The sequence below is a fragment of the Macaca thibetana genome, chromosome 9, assembly GCF_024542745.1.
Source record: "Macaca thibetana thibetana isolate TM-01 chromosome 9, ASM2454274v1, whole genome shotgun sequence".
NCBI lineage: Eukaryota > Metazoa > Chordata > Mammalia > Primates > Cercopithecidae > Macaca > Macaca thibetana.
The window spans coordinates 61,882,931-61,902,253 of NC_065586.1; the positions used below are offsets into that span (position 1 = coordinate 61,882,931).

Sequence of the window (19,323 nt, forward strand, 5' to 3'; positions counted from 1 at the left end):
TGCATGGGATCCCCATCCCTCCACATAAGTCTGTCTGAATGGCTCCCCGTTACTTGCCCTGGAAGCCTTTGTTCTTTGCCACAAGGAGCCCCTGGGGTAGAGTGAGAGGGTGAGGAGATGGGCATGGTGTGAAGAGTGGCTGGGGTTTCACTGTGCCAGGACACCCATCACTGCCACGCACAGGGACTGTGCAGGAGCCAAGGAGGAGCCCAGCCCACTACAGGGCTAATCCCTAACAGGAGCTCGGAAGGAAGTCCCTCAGGGCCAGGAGTCTTACCGGAGGAGAATGCTCGTAGATGTTGGTACTGTAAGGCAGGTTGATGAAGATGGGGTCCATGTCCTGGACGTCTGTGATGATGATGGCCAAATTGGCCAGGGTGGACAGAGGCCTGGTCTTATCTTGATCCTTAGAGAGCAGAGAGAACATACAGCCTTAGGCTGAGTGATGGTGGGGACACTCACACACATATGTACACACACACAGACCTGCACTGTGCAGCACATATGTGCAAACACACGCACACACACACACACACACACCCATGCTCTTGCACTCCAGCAGGGAAGGGCTTGGTTAAAGGAAGCTTAAGAACTCTAAGAACCCGCGGTGATTTCTGAACTGTACAGGAAAACACAAACAGCATCCCCAAGGTCCAGAGGAAGACAGCTTATCCAGTGTTACAAAGCAGGGCTGGGGTACAGCTAGACCTCCAGCCCCTAGCAGCCCGGGCCTGACTTCCTTGGACATCGGGTGGTGGGATGACCAGCTTGGAGTAGATATGGTGCCACCTTCAGCTCCTTTGCTGAGTTCAGCCGGGGGCCGCCACCCCTCTCTGTGCCCACTTCCTGTCCCCACTCATCCTAGGGCAGCAGAGGATTGACAAGGATGGGGACTCCTCTGAAGAAAGGCCACAGAGGGGATTACTCTGGCACCTGCGTTCCTGCATTCATGAGTCCCTTGCTTTGGGCTGGGGTTTTACGGGTTAAGGACTTTTCCCAGTCTAACCAGCAGGGGGAGCTCCAGGGTCTGTGACATTTGGGGGACTCCAAGAAAGAATCCTGAGAGGTCACATAGGCCATCCCCCTGTAGCCAGGCGAGCAATATTTAAACCGTCAGCTGGGAATTTCATTGTATAAAACCTCGCCAATGCATCTGTAGTCCCAGCTGCTCAGGAGGCTAAGGTGGGGCAATCACTTGAGCCCAGAAGTTTGAGGCTGTTGTACACCAAGATTGCACCTGTGAATAGCCACTGCACTTCAGCCTGGACAACACAGCGAGACCCCCATCTCAAAAAAAATTTTTTCAATGCTTGGCAAGAAAGAAAACCCCAAACCTATCTCCTACTGTTTAAATAGCCTGCTGCAACTGAATAAAAATAGCCAGCAGTAACAGTAACTGCAGTGCTTTGCACAGATGAGGTGGCAGCCACTCTACCAGGCACTTCACTTGCATCTGTAGTTACAATGGGCCCATTATTCAGATGAGTTAACAAAGACTCAGAAAGGCTGAGTAACTTGCCCACAGTCATACAACTTCCAAGTGTGTAGCCAGAACTCAAACTCAGATCCTTTCACATAAAAATTTGCCACTAACAGTTTTGACTTAGAGCTCTAACACCAGTTCAGTCTCTTAATTTGCTGAGTAACCTCAAATGAGTTCTTTTTCCCTCTGGGAATCTGATGTCCTTTTCTGTGAGATGAAGGGGCTGAAGTGAATGACTTCTAAGGCCCCTCGGGCTGGAACATTCTCTGAGTTAAGATTTGAGGAGCAACTGTCCCCAGGTTAGATCTCCCTTGGTTTGTCTGGGGTGACTTGAATGATGCAAGGCATTCCTGGTGTTCCAAGAAGCCTGGTACCTGCTCCTGGCCTGCAGAGATGGAGCTGCAGTGTCTAGGAGAAGGGAGGGCTGGTTGTCTTTAGGAATCCTCAGGGACAGCCAAGGAGAGGGTCGGGGGGGGCCTTCAGGGATGGGAGTGCGTACTGCAAGGGAGGGGAAGGTCTGGAAGCAGGAGGTAAGCAGAGAGGTTCTCGGGGGGCAGGCTCTCAGGCTCCAGGACCAGAGCCCGCACTGCAGGCTTGGGCACTGCCCATGGGGAGAGCTCCCAGCCAGGGACCTGAATGACCACCAGGCACCCAGGACTAGAGTGGAGAGGCTCAAAACAAGTCCCCTGACCTCTTGGACAGGGGATGCCATCGGCTCTGATTTGCCATAACCAGGCTTTTTCAGGCAGCTGGCTTTTGTCTAGCCTGGCACAGGCCCTCTCTGTCCCATACCTGTGGCTGCAGTCCTGCTCATGCCACAAATGCCCCTGCCCAGCCCACTCTGGACTCTGTGGTGGGGAAAGGGGAGGGATCCTGCCAGGCTCCCAGCTGTGACTCTGGGGTCCATGGTTGTCAGCAGCTTGTTCCCAGAGGATGCCTCAATTTCCCCATCCTGGTACCTGCTCAGCGGTGGCTGGGAACTCACACTGTTGCCTGTAATGCCAGGCACGAGAATCTCCTTCCTTGGGGAAGGGCTTAGCAGCCAAGGGCCCAGCGCCAGCCCTGAGAAGGACTTGGTGTCAGCTTCTCCAGAAGCAAGGGGGAAGCCATCTAGAGAGGGACTTCTAGGGCCCCTCCCGTTCTGCTGCTTCCAAGCATGATTTCTGGGAGAGTAATGGCAATTTAACTGTATTCATCATCCCAGCTTGAGCCCAGGCCTCCGGATAGGCCCCGCCACCCACATTCTTGCCTGTGCCCAGCTCTGGTCTATTCCCCACGGTCCAAAGCCATTTTTATGGTGGATGGAAATTATCCGACAGCGGGCAAGCATCTGTGTGTTTCCGGGCCCTGGTGTGTGCAAACAGTGCGGTGGAGGGGCAGTGCATGTGTGGGTGCCGGGCTGCGTGCAAGGTGCAGGCGAATGTGCACAAAAAGCAAATCCTGGGCTTGCACGTCCTCTTGACCCCCGAAGTCAGTTTTACAAACAGTAGCACACAGCTCCTCCCAGGCAACTAACACTTAACCAGGGGAGAAGAAAAGAATGTGAGTGTCACCTGCAGTGACCTCCCTCACAGCCACTGGGCCAGAGACAAACAAGAAGTTTGCATTTCCTAGCTCTTGAGGCCTTTCTCTGCATCTTGGCCAAGCCTTGGGGCACCCCATCTTTCAAAACTGGATTCTCAACCCGGTCCAGATCCAGAGCCTTGGATCTGCAGCCTGTGACCTGCCACGGAGAGCCCCCAGCACTGCCTGCAGCCCCCTCGACAGCTATGTGAGTCAGGAGTGGATGCTGTGTGTCAGGCAGATGGGACCTGGAGGGGTGAGAGGGATTCCCATGTGTTTTTGCTCTTGGCACAAGCTTTGTCAACAGAATCTAAGGGACAACAGGCCAGCTTATGGCTCTGTTGCCAACTGATGGCTCCAGCTATGCCCCGACGTAGCAGCTGGGAGCAGGGAGAGGGGACGGGTAGGGGGAGGACCCTATTTAGAGTGTGGCTTGCCTATTCCCCAGGATCTCCCAAACAGCCGGCGCAAAGGGCATGCTGCAATGTTCTTGAGACCTGGAGATGTCTAGCCATGCGGCACGGTGGTCAGGGCACTGGACTGAGAGGTGGACAACCTGGGCTTGGGTTCTTGCTCCCCCACTACTCATGGGCTGTGTGACTCTCAGCAGAGTCAGCCATCTGATGGGATAATTACCCTCTCCTGCCTTCTGCCCTTGACTCGCTCATCTTGGAATTCGCAGGGGCCAGCAATGTGCTTGGCACAGAGGAATGCTGTGGAAGGACACCACTCTGTAGAGTAGAGCCAGGATGCCTGAACTCCTCTGGGCCCTGCATGTTGGACGGTGTCAGGACACAGCTGGGTGAACACCTCTGTCCTGTGTCCCAGAGAGCAAGAGGCGCCCTGCACTAAGAATGTCTCAAGGAGGTTACCCGAGCCGGAGTCAGGCTCCTGGGTGACCATCGAAAGTCACTGAATTGCTCCTGTGCCTCAGTTTTCTCATCTGCAAAATGGGCATCTTAACAATACTTATGACATAGGGATGCTTGAGGTTTAAAGTCCCTTCAAATGCTCAGCCCGGTGCCAGGGACACAGCACGAAGCCTCAGCAATGCCAGCCTCATTTCTATCATGACTGTCACCACTATTGTTATTACAGATCCTCGAGTGTGTGCCACTGGGTCAGTGTCCCACTGGAATGCCCCATTGCTCTCTTCCAGGGTGGGAAGAGGCAGCTGGAACTGCCGGGGCCCCAGCGTGGAGACTCACCGTGGCGTTGACCGTGAGCTGGTAGGCCTGTGTGGTCTCGTAGTCCAGCTCCCGGATCACTGTGACGATACCGCGGGCACTGTCAATGGCGAAGAATTGGGAGGGGGGCTGGAAGGAATAGAGGACGCTGCCCCCTGCCCCCAAGTCGGGATCTGTGGCATTCACGATGAAGATGGGCGTCCCCACCGGTGTATTCTGGGGGTGAGAGCAAAGCAAGTACAAGGGTGAGCCAGCGCGGAGCAGCTGTGCCATCAGAGCCGAGTCCCCCAAAGCCCATTCTCTACATCCCTCAGCCGACCAGACCCGAGGCCTTGTCATTTTCATTCTAGGAGGGGCCCAAACATTTAAAATGCAGTATCTTTTTTTTTTCCTTCTTCTTCATTTTTTGATGGCCTCCTGGTGGCTGTAAACAGCACCAGTTCCAAAGATGATCTGCTGATCCTGGAGTTCTTGATGAGGGTCTTATGGTCCCCAAACCTGTTTCTTGGTGGTTTCGCTTCCTCTGTCAAATGCCCCTTGGCTGCCCAAGCTGCAGGCTTCCTTTCTGGGGACCAACCTCAAGCCTCCCTCCTGGCAGCCCTTCACAGACAGACCATGCACTTAATATAGGGGTGCTCTTCACAGGGCCCCGGGTCAGGCTGGAAAGGGCCTGCGGAGAACAATGCCATGGGGCTGCTGAAGGTTCTTCCTGGGTTTGTGGATTTGCCCCCATGAGCAGACAAGTGTCAACCTGAATGGGCAGGCTCACGTCCTGCCTGTTCCAGCCACTCTGTCCACTGGGGACAGGAGGCAGATGCAGGACACCCCTCTCCTCCTCCCCATCCGTGACTCCCCAGTGCCCTTTGCATAGAACACAGATCCTTGTCGTCCATCCCTGTTTCCCCCTTCACATTTTATTTCCTAGGGGAATGGAGCTATTTGTACTTCTTGAACCCAGCAGCCTCCCTCACACCTCTGGACATCTGAATGTGCTTTTCCTTTGCTAGGTTTACCCATCCTAATTCAGCTGCTTGGAAGATGCTCATTCCCTCCAAAACAGAATGAAGTCTGCAAGGGGGCAAAGCAGACAAGTGCTAGAGTTTCAGGGATGGACAGACCATTTGTTGGAATCCCAGCCTCGCTGTGTGTCTTTGGGTTAAATACATAATCTCTCTGATCCTTAATCCCTTCACTGTACACTGAAGCTAATCATATCTCATAGGGTTAGTGTGAAGAATACACAAGCTCATGAGTGTAAACATTCCAGCACATAAGTGCTGAGAAGACAGTAGCTGTGATTTTAATTTCTGGAAACCTAGAGGGGCACAGACAAGGGCACCTTCAAGGGTGGGGTAGGGAGGTGTCAAGAAGCACTGATATCAACAGTACCATCCAGGGCATTCCCTGTCTACCCACCCCCCTGGCCCCATGATCCACCCAGTTTTGCCTTTCCCCAATCCCCGGTCCCTCAGTGGATTGCATCTCCAGGCTCTCTTGCTGGCTGGCTTCCAGTCGGGTTCTGCCAATGGGAAGTTCTGGTAGGAGCTCCCAGAGCAGGAAGAGAAAGAGTTTGGGGTCTTACTTCCTCTATCCCCTCCAGCTCTACCCCAGCAGGCTCTCCTCCCCAGCCCCAACTCTCAGTGGGCTCTGATAACACTATGTTCCTCTCCTTCTCCCTTCAGCCCTAGGGGTAGAACTTTCCCCTGTTGCTAAGCCCTGGGTACCTTAGCATCCCTTATTTCCACCTCTCCTCCCACTTGAGGAGATCTTTCTGAGGTTCTCAGCTAACCCACAGTTCTCTGTCCTGCCCTCTCTCTCTCTAGATCACACGTAAGTGCCAGAGCCAGTCCCATGAATCCAGAATGAAACACTTCATGGGGGCCCACGGTTCCTGCCACAAGAAAGGATGACCACATTCTGATTTCAGAGCTGCCAGCCCCTTGTGTGAAAGTCTGTTTTTATACTTCATATGTATCTATATCTAGCCATGAATAATATAAGATACTGTTTCATGGGTGTTTGTAAATAGATGGTTTTCATATACAAATAGATCACTCTGAAACTTGCTTTTTAATTCAACATTATGCTTTTATGTTTATTTGATTTGGTAATAAAAAATCTTCCAACGAAGAAAAGCACAGGACTCAACAGCTTCACTGGTGAATTCTACCAAATATGTAACAACAACAACAATAACAACAACAACCACCAAAACAGCCAGCCCTCACTTCAGAGCACTCGGCCAGTCTACTTAAACCACTCTGGATGAAGCTGGCGCCCACAGGAGAGGGATGGCTCCCGTGAGATGTCAGCTCTCCAGCTCCCTGTCTCGGGGAGGCGAGGACATTTGACTGTCCATACCGCATGGTCCTGGGGGAAGCCTCTCTGATCCTCCTGCATCTGATCAGAAAATTTAAAAGCAAGATTCAGGAAATGGTGGAAAAGGGGAAAAAGAAGTGATGGTCTCCACATCTGACCTTCTTGGATTATGTTTCATGCCCTGCGGTGAAAACCCATTTAATTTCTGCATAACTTAGAGAAGGTTTTAAATGGGCCTGGCAAGGAGCCATTCATATGCTTAGAAGGGACAAACTATTGGAGAGAAAAGAATGCTGACTTCCTGCATTTCAGGTCCTGGGCACCACGTTCTATCAGGGAAGTAGATGGGGGGAAGAAGGGGCGCTCATCAGCACATACACTGGGGGCTTCTCCGAGCACCCAGCTGCTGTTCCATGGAAAATGCACAGACGTGCACACAGATCTGCAGACTCAACACAAGCAGATTTGCTTTATGGGGCCAGGTGCATCTGGGTTTAGGCTACAGGGAGTGACACCTGGTGGCTCAGAGCATGAATTCTGAGTTAGACTCCCTAACTTTGAGTCTGGACTTTTCCCCTGGGAGATTACAGACATATGCTGTTAAACTTCTTTTTGGCCTCAGTTTCCTCATCTGTAAAATGGAGCTGTTAGCAGCTCCTACCCAAGAGTTCGACACTAGGCTGGCCAACATGGTGAAACCCTGTTTCTACCAAAAATACAAAAATTAGCTGGGTATGGTGGTGCATGCCTGTAATCCCAGCCACTGGGGAGGCTGAGGCAGCAGAATGGCTTGAACCCAGAAGGTGGAGGTTGCAGTGAGCCGGGATCATGCCACTGCACTCCAGCCTGGGTGACAGAGCAAGACTCTGTCTCAAACAAACAAACAAACAAACAAAAGAATTATATGAGATAAAGTGTGAAAAAAAGAGAGTCTCCCTGGGCCAGATACACAGCAACATTGAGCAATATTCAATAAATGGTCATTGCGCTTATTACTATAGTAATAAAATACCATTACAGGCAGGGTGAGATGAGCCCCACATAAAGGGGGAAGTATTATAAATAGTGTAAACAGTCAACGAATCTCTTCACCATGAACTTGGGACAAATGGGCACCTTAAAATTCACAAAGAGAACATCTCCGCTGATTGGATCCTGGCTGCTGAAGACAAGATAAGGATGGAAGAGCCCCAGCAGACCCTCCACAATGGGCTTGAGAGCCTGTGAGGGGAGGGGTGGGATCTGAAGCAGGGGTGAGAGGGGCACCTGGGGGCCTGGGAGGAAGCCAGTCCTGACCATACACCACCCTGGATGGCTGGAATGCAGGAGCTGGAAGGAACCTTGGGGTCATCCAGTCCAGCCTCTCCATTTCCTAGGATGGACTACAGATGTGAAAATGAGCCCAGATGGGGGCGTGCCTTGCTCCAGGCCTCACAGGTGGATCATGGCAGAGTCCATGAGTGGAAATCGGGTGTCTTGACTCATACAGAGTGCTCTGTCCACCTCACCCAAAGAGATGCCAACCGCTGCCTCCCCGCCCACCCTCCTTCCAAGAACAGTTGCTCCTCATGACCACAGCTCTGCTCTAGATGATGGGTCTAGGCACTCTCATTTCTTCCAAGTAACTTCGGACCCAGGCCACATCAATCAGGTGGGGCCTGAGAAATTAAATCAATTTTCTCTGAGAATCTGAAAAGAAAGATCTTTATTATCTGTCTGGAGTGAGCACCATGACAGGCCGAAAGCCACACACAAGCCACAGTTACAGGGTGGCAGAGATGCCACGGGCAGTCAGAGGAAGCCCACCTGCAGTGAGCGGAGCAGAACACAGTGCAGGAGACAACACAGAAACGAGGGCCTCCAAGAGCCTCCTACCATGGCTGTCCCAGGCCCCACTGACTTTGTCTCCTGCCTGTGGCTGCAGTGCTATGACCTGCCTGTGCTGTCCTTTCTGTGGGCACCCCACTTGCTCACACTGGCTTGCATGGGTCTCAGCTCCTTGCTCCTGCCCCCAGAGCATGCCCAGCCATGGGCAGGGCCTCCTCATTTCCACGGCTCTACCCCAGGCTCACCCAGACCCTCTGCTGATGGGATTCTACCTCTTTAGCGCCCGCAGCAAGCAAAGTGCCAGGTCGCTGCTGCAGGACTGCTAATGAGGGCGCAGTGCCTGCCACACGAGGCTGGAGGTTACAATGGAGAGAAGAATAAAAGGGCCCGGGTAAATGCCAGCTCCCTCTTCATTTTAACTGTCCCCAGACACTCCTATTAACATGCAAATCCAGGTTGCAGGCAATTATCAGCATGTGCATGGGGAGGTGGCCGGATGGGCAGGGGATGGCCTGATCATGGACTTGACATAGTCAGCCAGGACAGGCCTTGAAGAGAGATGCTCGGCAGGGCCAGGCTTTGCCATCTGAGGACAAGGAGAAAGAGTGGAAGGTGTCGCTCTGGTGTCTGGGGTTGGGGCTCGGTGGTGTCTGGGGTTGGGACTGCATGGGCTGGAGTTGTAAGAAGCAGCACCAAGAGGCCTGTTTCAGCTGGGGGTTGGGTCTCTCCTTTCCAGGGCAGCTTCTCCCCACACCTCCATTGTGGAGACCGGCCCTGGGTCCACCTTCTTGCTGGAAGGGAGCAGCCGTGGTCTTTGGAAGAAAGACCCCACGGGGCATGATCACTTCTACTTCTGAGGGAGGCCTCTTGACCCACTTCTCTGCCCCACCCCTGCTTCCCTCCTCCCTTCCTTCATGGTACCCCCCATGCCTGGTCCCACCTTTACGGCCCACCCTTACGGCTTCTGGGCCATTTCAAAGGAAGTATCCCCAAATGTACACCCATGCCTTCAGGGGACCAGGGAGCACGTCTAGGCATTATCCCCTTCAAAATTATTGCACCTGCCAGGTTGTCTCTCTCACCAAGTGACCCACACCATGCAGGTCGCAGGCAGGGCAGGTCCTGCCTCTTCCAGTTCCCATTTAAGCTCCATATCACTTCTGATGGACCTGCTGTAAATGGGCCACCCTGTGCAATTCAGAGACAAATAAATCTTTTTGCTACTCCTGGGGTGACAAGGGAATAGACTCTGGGAAAGTTCTGCCGTGCAAAGGATCTTGTTCGTTAATAATAATGATAAATAGCTCACTTCTCACATGCAGTGTGAGTTACATTACACTCCAGGCCTCTCCAGAGGTGGCTCGGGTGCTCACTGGAACAGGGTGAGGGAGCGCGTGCAGCGAGGGAGAAAAGGCCACAGGGAGAGGGGCAGAGAGGCAGGAAGGAGGAACCAGACAGAGAGAACAGTAAAGAAATGGGGGCAGGGAGGAGGGGCAGGGAGAAGGGAGAGCACAGGAACACAGAGGAAAATGCGGTGAGAACAGTAAGAGGGGCAGGACTGAGGGCCAGAGTGAAGACAGAATGAAGAGGAAAGAGAATTTGCAAGAGAAAAGGGAGGAAAGGAAACTTGGGGAGAAAGGAACTAACTGAAACAGGAAAATAAAAAGAGACATTCTAGAGGAAAAGTTATGAACACAGGAAAAGACGTACAAACATTAAGCAGCAAGAGAAAGGAAGATAGGAGAGAGAGAGAAAAGAAGGATGCCACACCCTCTCACCTTTGGGGTGCACCTACTCCCTTCACCCCCTGTAAGACTTATGCTGTACCCTTGATCAAACTTTGGCAAAAAGCCCTACCATTTCCACCGTAGGTGCCATCTCTAAAGGCGTTATTAATATTTATGGAATGCTTGCTAGATGCCGCTACAGTCTTTAATATCTTATTATAGAGCCTGTTATAAAATGCATTAGTAATAAATTCCTGACAGATGGAGTTCTGACAAGGTGCAGGCGCCTCGGTGGATCAGAGCTGGTAACAGAGCCTCCTGTGCTGCTCAGAGGCTGGGCTGCTGCCTGCTGGGGCTGGGGTGGGGCTGGGGTGGGGCGGGGAGAGGGGTTACTGGGATTCTGCCCCTCTGTCCTCTGCCCTTGGCTGCATTTTTACGCACCTTCACTCCCTGCTTCCTTTTCCCAGATGGGGAAAATGTAAGGTCAGAGAAATGAAGCCACTTGTGCAAGGTCACACAGATTGTAAGTGGTGGAATCAGGATTCAAAGTCGGGTCACCTTTCTGTGACCAGACCTCAGGATTCCAGAGATAACGATGGAGAGTGGGCTCAGGGCCCCTTCCTAAGTGGGACTTCCTGGTCTGGAAGGGCTGCGGGTGAGAGTGGCAGCTGAAGAGGCCTCTAGGTAAGAGAACAGAGGATTGGTGGGAGCTTTAGCCTAAAAAGAGTTTCGGAAGGAAGGCGGGCACTCCGAAATTGCACACTTCCACTGAGAATAAGGAAAGGGGCTCCCATTGGAACAAGAAGAATTCAAGTCGGAGGCAAGGAACTTTCTGAACATGGGCTCCTGGGGCAGAGGAGAAACTGCACTTCAGTTTCTGTTGGACGCTAAAGCAGGTGCCTCTTCACTGGTGATTCTGGAGGCCTACTGGGATGCTTCGGGAGGATGTCACTCCCAAATATGGGGGTTTGTGGCATTCCAGCTTATGGGGGAGCAGTGACGGAGGAGAAATGGGGTCTATGGGAGAGGTGGGCTATGCTTCTTTCTCAAATAAGCAAGAAGGCACTTGAGCGCAGGAGGACAAGGTCCACAGAGGACAGTACAGGGGAGAGAAGCAGGAGGGGCGAGTGCCCACGGGGCATCAACACATATCTCAGGGAGCCCCACTCTGGTCAGGGAGGGGCACATGTGTGTGCACAAACCCATGTGTACCCGTACTCTGGCATCTCTATCTGGAGGAATCGGGGAGCAATAATTTGGCGCCATCTCTTCTTTCTACCAGTATCTGCTCTTTTGGGTGAAATGTACTGGATCTAAAAGGTGCCAGGTATGCTCTGAGAGCCGGGGTGGGCTGCCAGCTCTGTGGGCTGGGTCCTAAGTCACTCACACCCTGACATGGCTCGAGGACATCTCTCTGGGCCTAGGTTGGTCTCCCCAGCTGTTCTGGTCTCCTCCAGAGCCAGCCCAGCACCCTCCCATCTCCAAGTCCCTCCTCAGAGTCCCTCCTTCGCAGCCTCCAGCTGTGTACTGGCTTTTTGGAATCCCTGGAAGACACTCATCAAAGTGCTTACTGAATGGCCCTCCTGACCTGCTGCAGCCATACCGGACCTCCTCTCTTTCCCGACTCCCACTCTTCACCCTCCTCTTCCTTTTTGTTATTTACCTTGGCCACCTCTTTAGTCCTGGCACTGTCACTTGTGCATAGAAGGCATTCAATAAATGTTTTAAAAGAATCAGGATTTTGTGGTAAACATGGCAGATTGAACACATCCATTTATTTCTGTTTTTGTCCCAGCCCCTCACCAAAATGACAATAAAGGAATTAAAAATGCATAAATCCACAAGGGCAAAAAGAACAGGAGAGGAAACAACAGCAGATGAGATATGTCAACAAAATTCTGGAAACTGGCAACAGATGGGCCAGTTATAACTGCCTGAGGAGATGGGCGAGCTGAAGCTCAGGCCTGTGTCTCGGAACACTGGAAAAGCTCGGGACTTGGAGACAGCAGGTGATGCTGAGTGGGAGGGAATGGGGTGAGGCTGGACAGCTTTAAAAAGAGTGGTTAGACTCCCAGATCCCTTCCCCAACTCTTGCACAAAATGTGAGATTTACTTTCTAGAGGGTCTGAGTTAGTTAAGCTCTGGACTCATGGCTGGAAGCTGAACCAGGCACTGAAAACAGGGAGGTTAGGAGGAAATCTGTACCTTCCCCACAAATCCCATCCCTCATCAGGTCTCTTTAGCCATTCAGCCTCCTGAAGCCTCCAGGCAGTAAAAAGGAGAACTGGTGCAAGAGAGAAAACACGAACATTGACATGTTGTAGATCCCTCGAAAGAATAGCCAGGTCCTCCTCCAATCATTCCATAATGGAGCCCACTGGTGAACAAGCAGTCCCAACCGTGCCCTGCTCCACACATACACAGCAAACTTCCAGGCAGCTACGTGCGAACTCACCTGTACATATGAAGAGACAACTAAGGATCACTAAACATTTGAGAATAGCCTCTAATGTGAAAGACAGAGTGGGGAAAAAACAGTAAAAAGGAGTAACAACAATAAGCATCTTTAACATCCTCAGAGAGACAAGACACAACATCTTTGGAAAAAGAATATTCCAAGAGGAAAAAAGGCCCAGTAGAAATTTAAAAACTCAACAGAAGAGTTGGAAGATAAAGAAATTTCCCCAGTAGAAACAAATTCAAAGAGAGGAAATGGGAGAGAAAAGTAAGAAAATTAGAGGAGCAGTTCAGAAGATCCAACATTCCAACTAACAGGAATTCCAGAGGAAAAAAAATACAGGTCAGGCATGGTGGCTCATGCCTGTAATTCCAGCACTTTGGGAGGCCGAGGCAGGTGGATCACCTGAGGTCAGGAGTTTGAGACCAGCCTGGTTAACATGGCAAAACCCCCATCCCTACTAAAAATATGAAAAATTAGCTGGGCGTGGTAGCGGGTGCCTATAACCCCAGCTACTCGGGAGGCTGAGGCAGGAGAAACGCTTGAACCCAGGAGGCGGACGTTGCAGTGAGCCAAGATCACACCATTACACTCCAGCCTGGGTGACAGAGTGAGACTCTGTCTTAATAAATAAATAAATAAATAAATAAATAAATAAATAAATAAATAAAATAAGTTAAAAAAAAAAGAGTAAATGAAGAGGAAGAAATCATTCAAAAAGTAACAGAAGAAAATCTCCCAGATCTGAAGGACATGTTTCCAGATTGAGAGAGACAACTATGTGTTCAGAAGAAAGACTTATACTGAGACATAAAACCATGAAGTTTCAAAAACATTGATTATTTTTTTAAAATCCTGAAACTTTCAGAGAGAAAACAAAAGGCCACATACAAAGGATCAAGAGTCAAAGTCGCACCAAAGTTCATAACAGTGACACTATAGGCTGAAACACTAAGGAAGAAAGAATTTCACATTACAAAGAACACTATTTCCATTCCAGAATTCTATATGCAGCCAAACTATCAACAAACAAAAGCATAGCATGAACATATTGTTCAGATGAAGTGGAAAAAAATTCCCATGAATGCTTCTTTCTGAAAATTACTGAAGAGTATACCTCATCATAATGAGGGTGTAAACCAAGAAAGAGGAAAATATGACATTCATGAAACAGGATCTAATAGAGGAGAAAGACAACAGATTTCTCAGAGTGACTCTTTTCCTCCCCAACGCTCACCCCACATCAAGCCTCCAGAACACCACACAAGTCAGAGCACAGCTGGTCCAGGTTGAGACAGGAGGGTGGACACTCCAGGGAGAATGTTGTTAAGAAAAATGCAAATCAAATTTTAAAAATTCAATATACTTTGGATATGCTGAGAGGCTCCCTACATCAAGCATTAAGGAACACTAAGAAACAAAAAAAGAAGTGACTATTAATTCTAGGAAAAATAAAAGAGGAAATATAATTACAGTATATTATGTGGCTCAGCTGTGAATAACATTTACATAATCATAATACTGTGTACACTAAATGATGTTTTAGCTAAAAAGAGAAATATAATTATGTTTAGAGATGGATAGTGAATGTTAAGAGAAGGGTGTTTATGTAGGGTGTATGTATGTTACAAGTAGGACGTAGTGAAATTTAAGAGTAGGATGTTTGTGTAGGGTGCACATACGTTAAGAGTAGGGTGTAGTGAATGTTAACAGTAGGGTGCATGCTCCAGTGTGTGTGTATAGCTAAGGTAGAGGATGGTGTAAAAGTGAAATTCTCATCCTTCATAGGTGGAAATCAATAGATAATATTCAAAACTAAAACAATGTATAAGCATGTGATTTAGAATATTAGAAATTGAATGAGATTCTCTCAGGGTGGGAAGCAGGAGTGGTAAAGAATGAATCAGGGTCTGCTGCTTTTATTATAAGCTGAGCTGTACTATTTGACTTTTAAATTCATACGTATATTCGTTCGATAAAAGTTAATATCAAAATTAAAAACAGTATTTCCCTATGGCTGTACCACCGAGTGTCCTCCTCCGTTTCTTTTTCTTTTTCTTTTTGAGACCGAGTCTCGCTCTGTCACTCAGGCTGGAATGCAATGGCATGAACCTCCGCCTCCCGGGTTCAAGCAATTCTCCTGCCTCAGCCTCCCCAGTAGCTGGGATTACAGTCTTGCGTCACCATGCCCAGCTAATTTTTGTATTTTTAGTAGAGACAGGGTTTCACCATGTTGGCCAGGCCGGTCTCGAACTCCTGGCCTCAAGTGATCTGCTCGCCTTGGCCTCCCAAAGTGCTGGGATTATGGGCATGAGCCATGGTGCCCAGCTGCCTCCTCCCTTTCAACTCTGCCCCCTATAATGGCTCCTGAAAGTCCCTGCCCTAAAGCACTCATCCAGCATCTCATTTTCCCCAAAAACACCATCATGTGCTCCAAGGCAAAGTCTCCCAGACCTTGACCGTCACCATAGTCTCATCAAACCTTCTCTCTTTAAACTCCTCTTTCACTGCTGCTCCACTGGGGCCTCGATTTCAGTTCAACTGTTCCACGTGCCAGCCCCAAAGCATAGTCCCCTCCCAGGTCCGTGCTCATGGTGCCTCTGTCTTTCCGACCTGCGTTCCTTTGGATATTTCCCCTAGAGGGCAGAGGTCAGACATCACCACCCAGTGACTGACACTCCCTCCCTTAGAACAGGTTGTTGGCTCCACCCAGGCTTCTAGCACACATGCCTGGGTCTGGGGTGAGACACCCTCCCCCTCACCCCATGCACACATGTGGGACACGCAGGGCTAGGTGGAGTCTCATCAGAGGGACATCTGGGGCCTCCCCCACTTCTTCTCAGGAGCTTGACTTTCAAGGCCAAGTGTGATACCCAAGCATGAAATGGCCCTAGCTCCTTCCTATTCAGAGACTAAGGAGCTCCAAGGCAAATTTCCTTACCCTTGACTCCAACCCAATGACCTTCCTGTAGAATGAATGACAGTAGAATTTGGAGATCCCCCAGTGCCACCTGCCATCACTGACAACATTCCAGGGCCATCCCTGCACCTGCCTCCTCCAGGCTCCCCCCGCACCCTCTCACTTGCAAACCAGCAGGAGCAGAGGGAGAGAGCACATGGCAGCAGAGGGCAGCATGCATCAGGGACGGACGGCTGGACCACATACAAAGGATCAAGAGTCAAAGTGGCACCAAAGTTCATAACAGTGACACTATAGGCTGAAACACTAAGGAAGAAATAATTTCACATTATAAAGAACACTATTTCCATTCCCAGCAGTTGGCTAAGGGCTGTGTGCAAAGAAAAAGGGAACAGGAAGGGCCATGATGACGGTGCAGCCCTGGTGCCCGCCCTGGCCCCAGCACCCAGGATATCTGCTTTTAACACGAGGCGGCATGTACCAGGTACCACCCCCTCCCTCATGGGCTGGGCTTCTGTTTTCCTCTCCATGAAATGGAAGGAAACCAAGAATAAAGGTATGAGTTGGGAAATCCAGTTCTTAGCTATTTAGAGTCATCATCTCATACCCCTCCCTGGCCAGAGTGATTGGTCTGATTGGCTGCTGGAAGCCTCATACCCTCCTACCCTCAAGTAGGGACTTGGAAACAAGCTTCTGGAGACCAGGAAGGATCCGTGTGGTGCCCATATTCCTCTCTACGCACACTGGCCTGATTAGGAAAATCCCGGAAACAACTGCCCCAGACTGCGTCACAGTCCGACAGCTCTCCAAAAACAATCTTCCCGACTTCCTTCTCTGTTGCTATGCAATGTCAACATAAACATCTGATGCCTCAGTGTTTCCATCCAGGAAATGGGTATAGTAATCCCTATACTATCTTCTATATAGAGCTGGGGTGGAGATAAAATGAATTAACTATGGAAACATGTTTTGAAAAATCAAAGGCCAAAAAAAAAAAAAAAAAAAAATTCTCACAACTTTCTGCAGAGGCAAAAAACTTCAAGAGAAAAATCCGGGGAATGATACGATGTGATCTATAAGAAGAGTCCTGTCTAAAAAGCTAGCCTGCAGTCCAGAAGCTGGGCCATCACGTTCCAGGGCACTGTCTCTGAACCCAGGGCTGCAGGGGCTGGAGGCATGCAGTAACCTTGAGGCTTGGTAGAGTCTGAAAAGTGGTGACTGAGGGATGCAAGGAGCCTCCTGGAATTTTTTTAAAATAAGAAAAAGAGCACTTTGGGAAGCTGAGGTGGGAGGATTGCTAGAGCCCAGGAGTTAGAGACCAGCCTGGTCAACATAGTGAGACCATCTCTACCAAAAAAAAAGAAAAAAAAAAAAAGAAAAAGAAAAAATTAGTCCAGTATGGTGGTGTGCACCTGTGGTTCCAGCTACTTGGGACTCAAAGGTGGGAAGAATGCTTGAGCCCAGGACATTGAGGCTGCAGTGAGCTGTGATTGTACTGCTGCACTCCAGCCTGGGCCACAGAGTGAGACCCTGTCTCGAAAAACAAAAAGCAAAAAAAGAAACCTGCTTCATGGAGTTATAGTGAGGCTTATGGGAGACAAAGTGTGTAAAGTGATTAGTGCATAATGGGTGCTCAGCAAATCTCTGGTTCTGTCGTAAAGCTATTACCTCATGGGGCTGTGTGAGGGTTAAGGTGGAGATGTGCATAGACAAGGGTCAGTAAACTGTAAGGTGCTTTGCAGATGTTACTTATGGTGGGAAGGTCTGGAAAGGGAGGGGAAGGTTCTAAAGGCTGAGGTCCCTGCTCTGCCCTCAGCAGAGAGAAAACTCCCAGGGAACCCTCTGGGGATCACATGTCCCCCACCTCCATCCCAAAGGGGACCACTCTGGGTGTGCAAAAGCCTCTAACACTGCCCTGAGCTCTTTGTACCCAGATGTCCTGCTCACAAATGGGGCTCCATCTCCCTGCCCCCAAATTCATTCCCTTGCATGATGATGAATCATGTTAAACAAAATAAATATGCAAATCTCCTCAGGGCGGGCCTTACATCTATGGGACGCTGCGCCTAACAAATGGATTCTGAATAAGAAGACAGCTCCAGCAAAGCAGGCACTCTTGCTGTCTCTCCTCCCCTGCCCCTTGGACTCCTCCCACCCCTGTCCCTCTGTCCCCAGCCTGGGTGGGTGTGCATACTGAAGGAGTGGGTGAAGCGGGGAGCAGAGGCCTGGGCAGGCATAAGTATGGTGGGGTAGGCCTGGTGCGGTTTCTGCCTCTCCAATCCTGAGGCTACAGCTGCTGGCCCTTCAGGCGGTGTGATGTGATAAGCAGAACCTGTCACTTGGTTCCCCAGGGCTTAAGGGCCGACAGAGCTGGGGAAGGTTTGCACCGGGCTGCAGGGGAGCTGAGGGGTGGTGAGAGCTGGGGGTGTGGGGAGATTGGGGGGCACTGGACCCAGGCAGGGAGAGGGCAATTGCAGAAAGTCACTGGGCTCTGGGGACCTTGGGGAAATGGCTTAAGCTTCAATCGATGAAGAAAGACCGAATGATCCTATTCCAATGTCTATTCCAATGGTTCACACCCCTGGCTGCATATTAGAATCACCTGGGGAGCTTTTTAAAAATATCGGTGCTGGGGCCCCGTCCCTGCCTCTGTATCTTTTAAATTCCCATCAAGTTCTCATGTACAGCCAAGGTGGGGAAGCACTGCCCTAGCCCAGGAACCCTGTCTTACAGATGAAAAAGCTGCAGTTGGGGGTGGGGGTACTGGATGGTAGTCACACAGACGGTCCCTGGGGTAGAGTTCTCACTGCAGGTGCCCATGTTAGTGCTGACTCCCTGATGTCCCCTACCTTGCCCTAACATGAATGTAACGTGGTTTCCCAAACACACAGTATTCTTAACCTGGAGGGAAGCAGCATTGGGTGGAAGAAAGAGCCCTGGATGGGGGACAGAAGACCCTGGACCAGGGTCCCCTGTGTGATCCCGGACAAGAATCAAAGCTTTTTGGCTTTTGGGTCCTTGTCCATTCAATGACGGGGCAGACCAAATCACTCCGCACTCCCTTTCTGCTCAGTTGTGAGTCCTTCCTCAAACCCAAGCCACTCTAGTTCCACGCCAGCCCCTTTGCTCTGGGACCATCCTCAGAATATAAAAAGGCAGTGTGTTCTGAAGTGAAAATCAGTGAAAGCATTTCTCCCTCCCTTTCCTGTTTGTTTTTTTGTTTTTTCAGAGCCTCACTTTCCAGTGAGACACATGACACTCTCATGTAGACTAAGCACAGGTTAAAATACTCCACGGCCGGCTATGGGTGCTTGCCATGTGCCAGGACTGCGGGGCACAGTCCCTGCAAGTGGGCAACCAGTGAAGGAAGGACTTTCTGAGAGTCAAGGGCACCATGTGCCAGGACACCAGAGGCCTGGCCCCCTGTGGCCCTGTCCCTCCAGCTGTCATGTGGATCACTAGCTGGAAAGGATGGGAGGACACAGAGACACCAATGCGACAAACCCAAACACCTATCTAGTTCCCCTCTTCCACCTCTGTGTGACAAGTACCGAAGCTCTCTGAGCCTCAGTTTTCTCATCTGTAAAATGGGGCAATAACACCTTCCTCCTGCATCTGTGGGCCTAGCAGTAGTGATTCTGAGACACTTAGCCTGAGGCCTGGCCCACAGTCATAGCGATAGCAGTCACATCACTGCAGGAAACTTCCTTATTGCCAGTGGCAGCCTCAGCTTCTTATACTTGGGCGGGGGCAGCCCAAGGAGATCATTCATCTGAGGAGCATTCCCTGAGAGGGGAGGGTGCTGGATGGTGCCTCTGTCCCTGCTAGGGGAGGTGGAA

General features: G+C 50.5%; 2 protein-coding genes across 5 annotated transcripts in view; one reads left to right on the forward strand and one right to left on the reverse strand.

The window, feature by feature from the left end:
- Positions 1–19,323, forward strand: part of PCBD1 (pterin-4 alpha-carbinolamine dehydratase 1) — a 1,172,580-nt gene that overhangs the window by 463,378 nt on the left and 689,879 nt on the right. The window lies entirely within an intron of this gene.
- Positions 1–19,323, reverse strand: part of LOC126962500 (cadherin-23-like) — a 340,014-nt gene that overhangs the window by 164,642 nt on the left and 156,049 nt on the right. Inside the window, 2 exon segments of the mRNA XM_050803593.1 lie at positions 278–406; positions 4,255–4,449. Coding sequence (XP_050659550.1) covers positions 278–406; positions 4,255–4,449 — 324 coding nt within the window.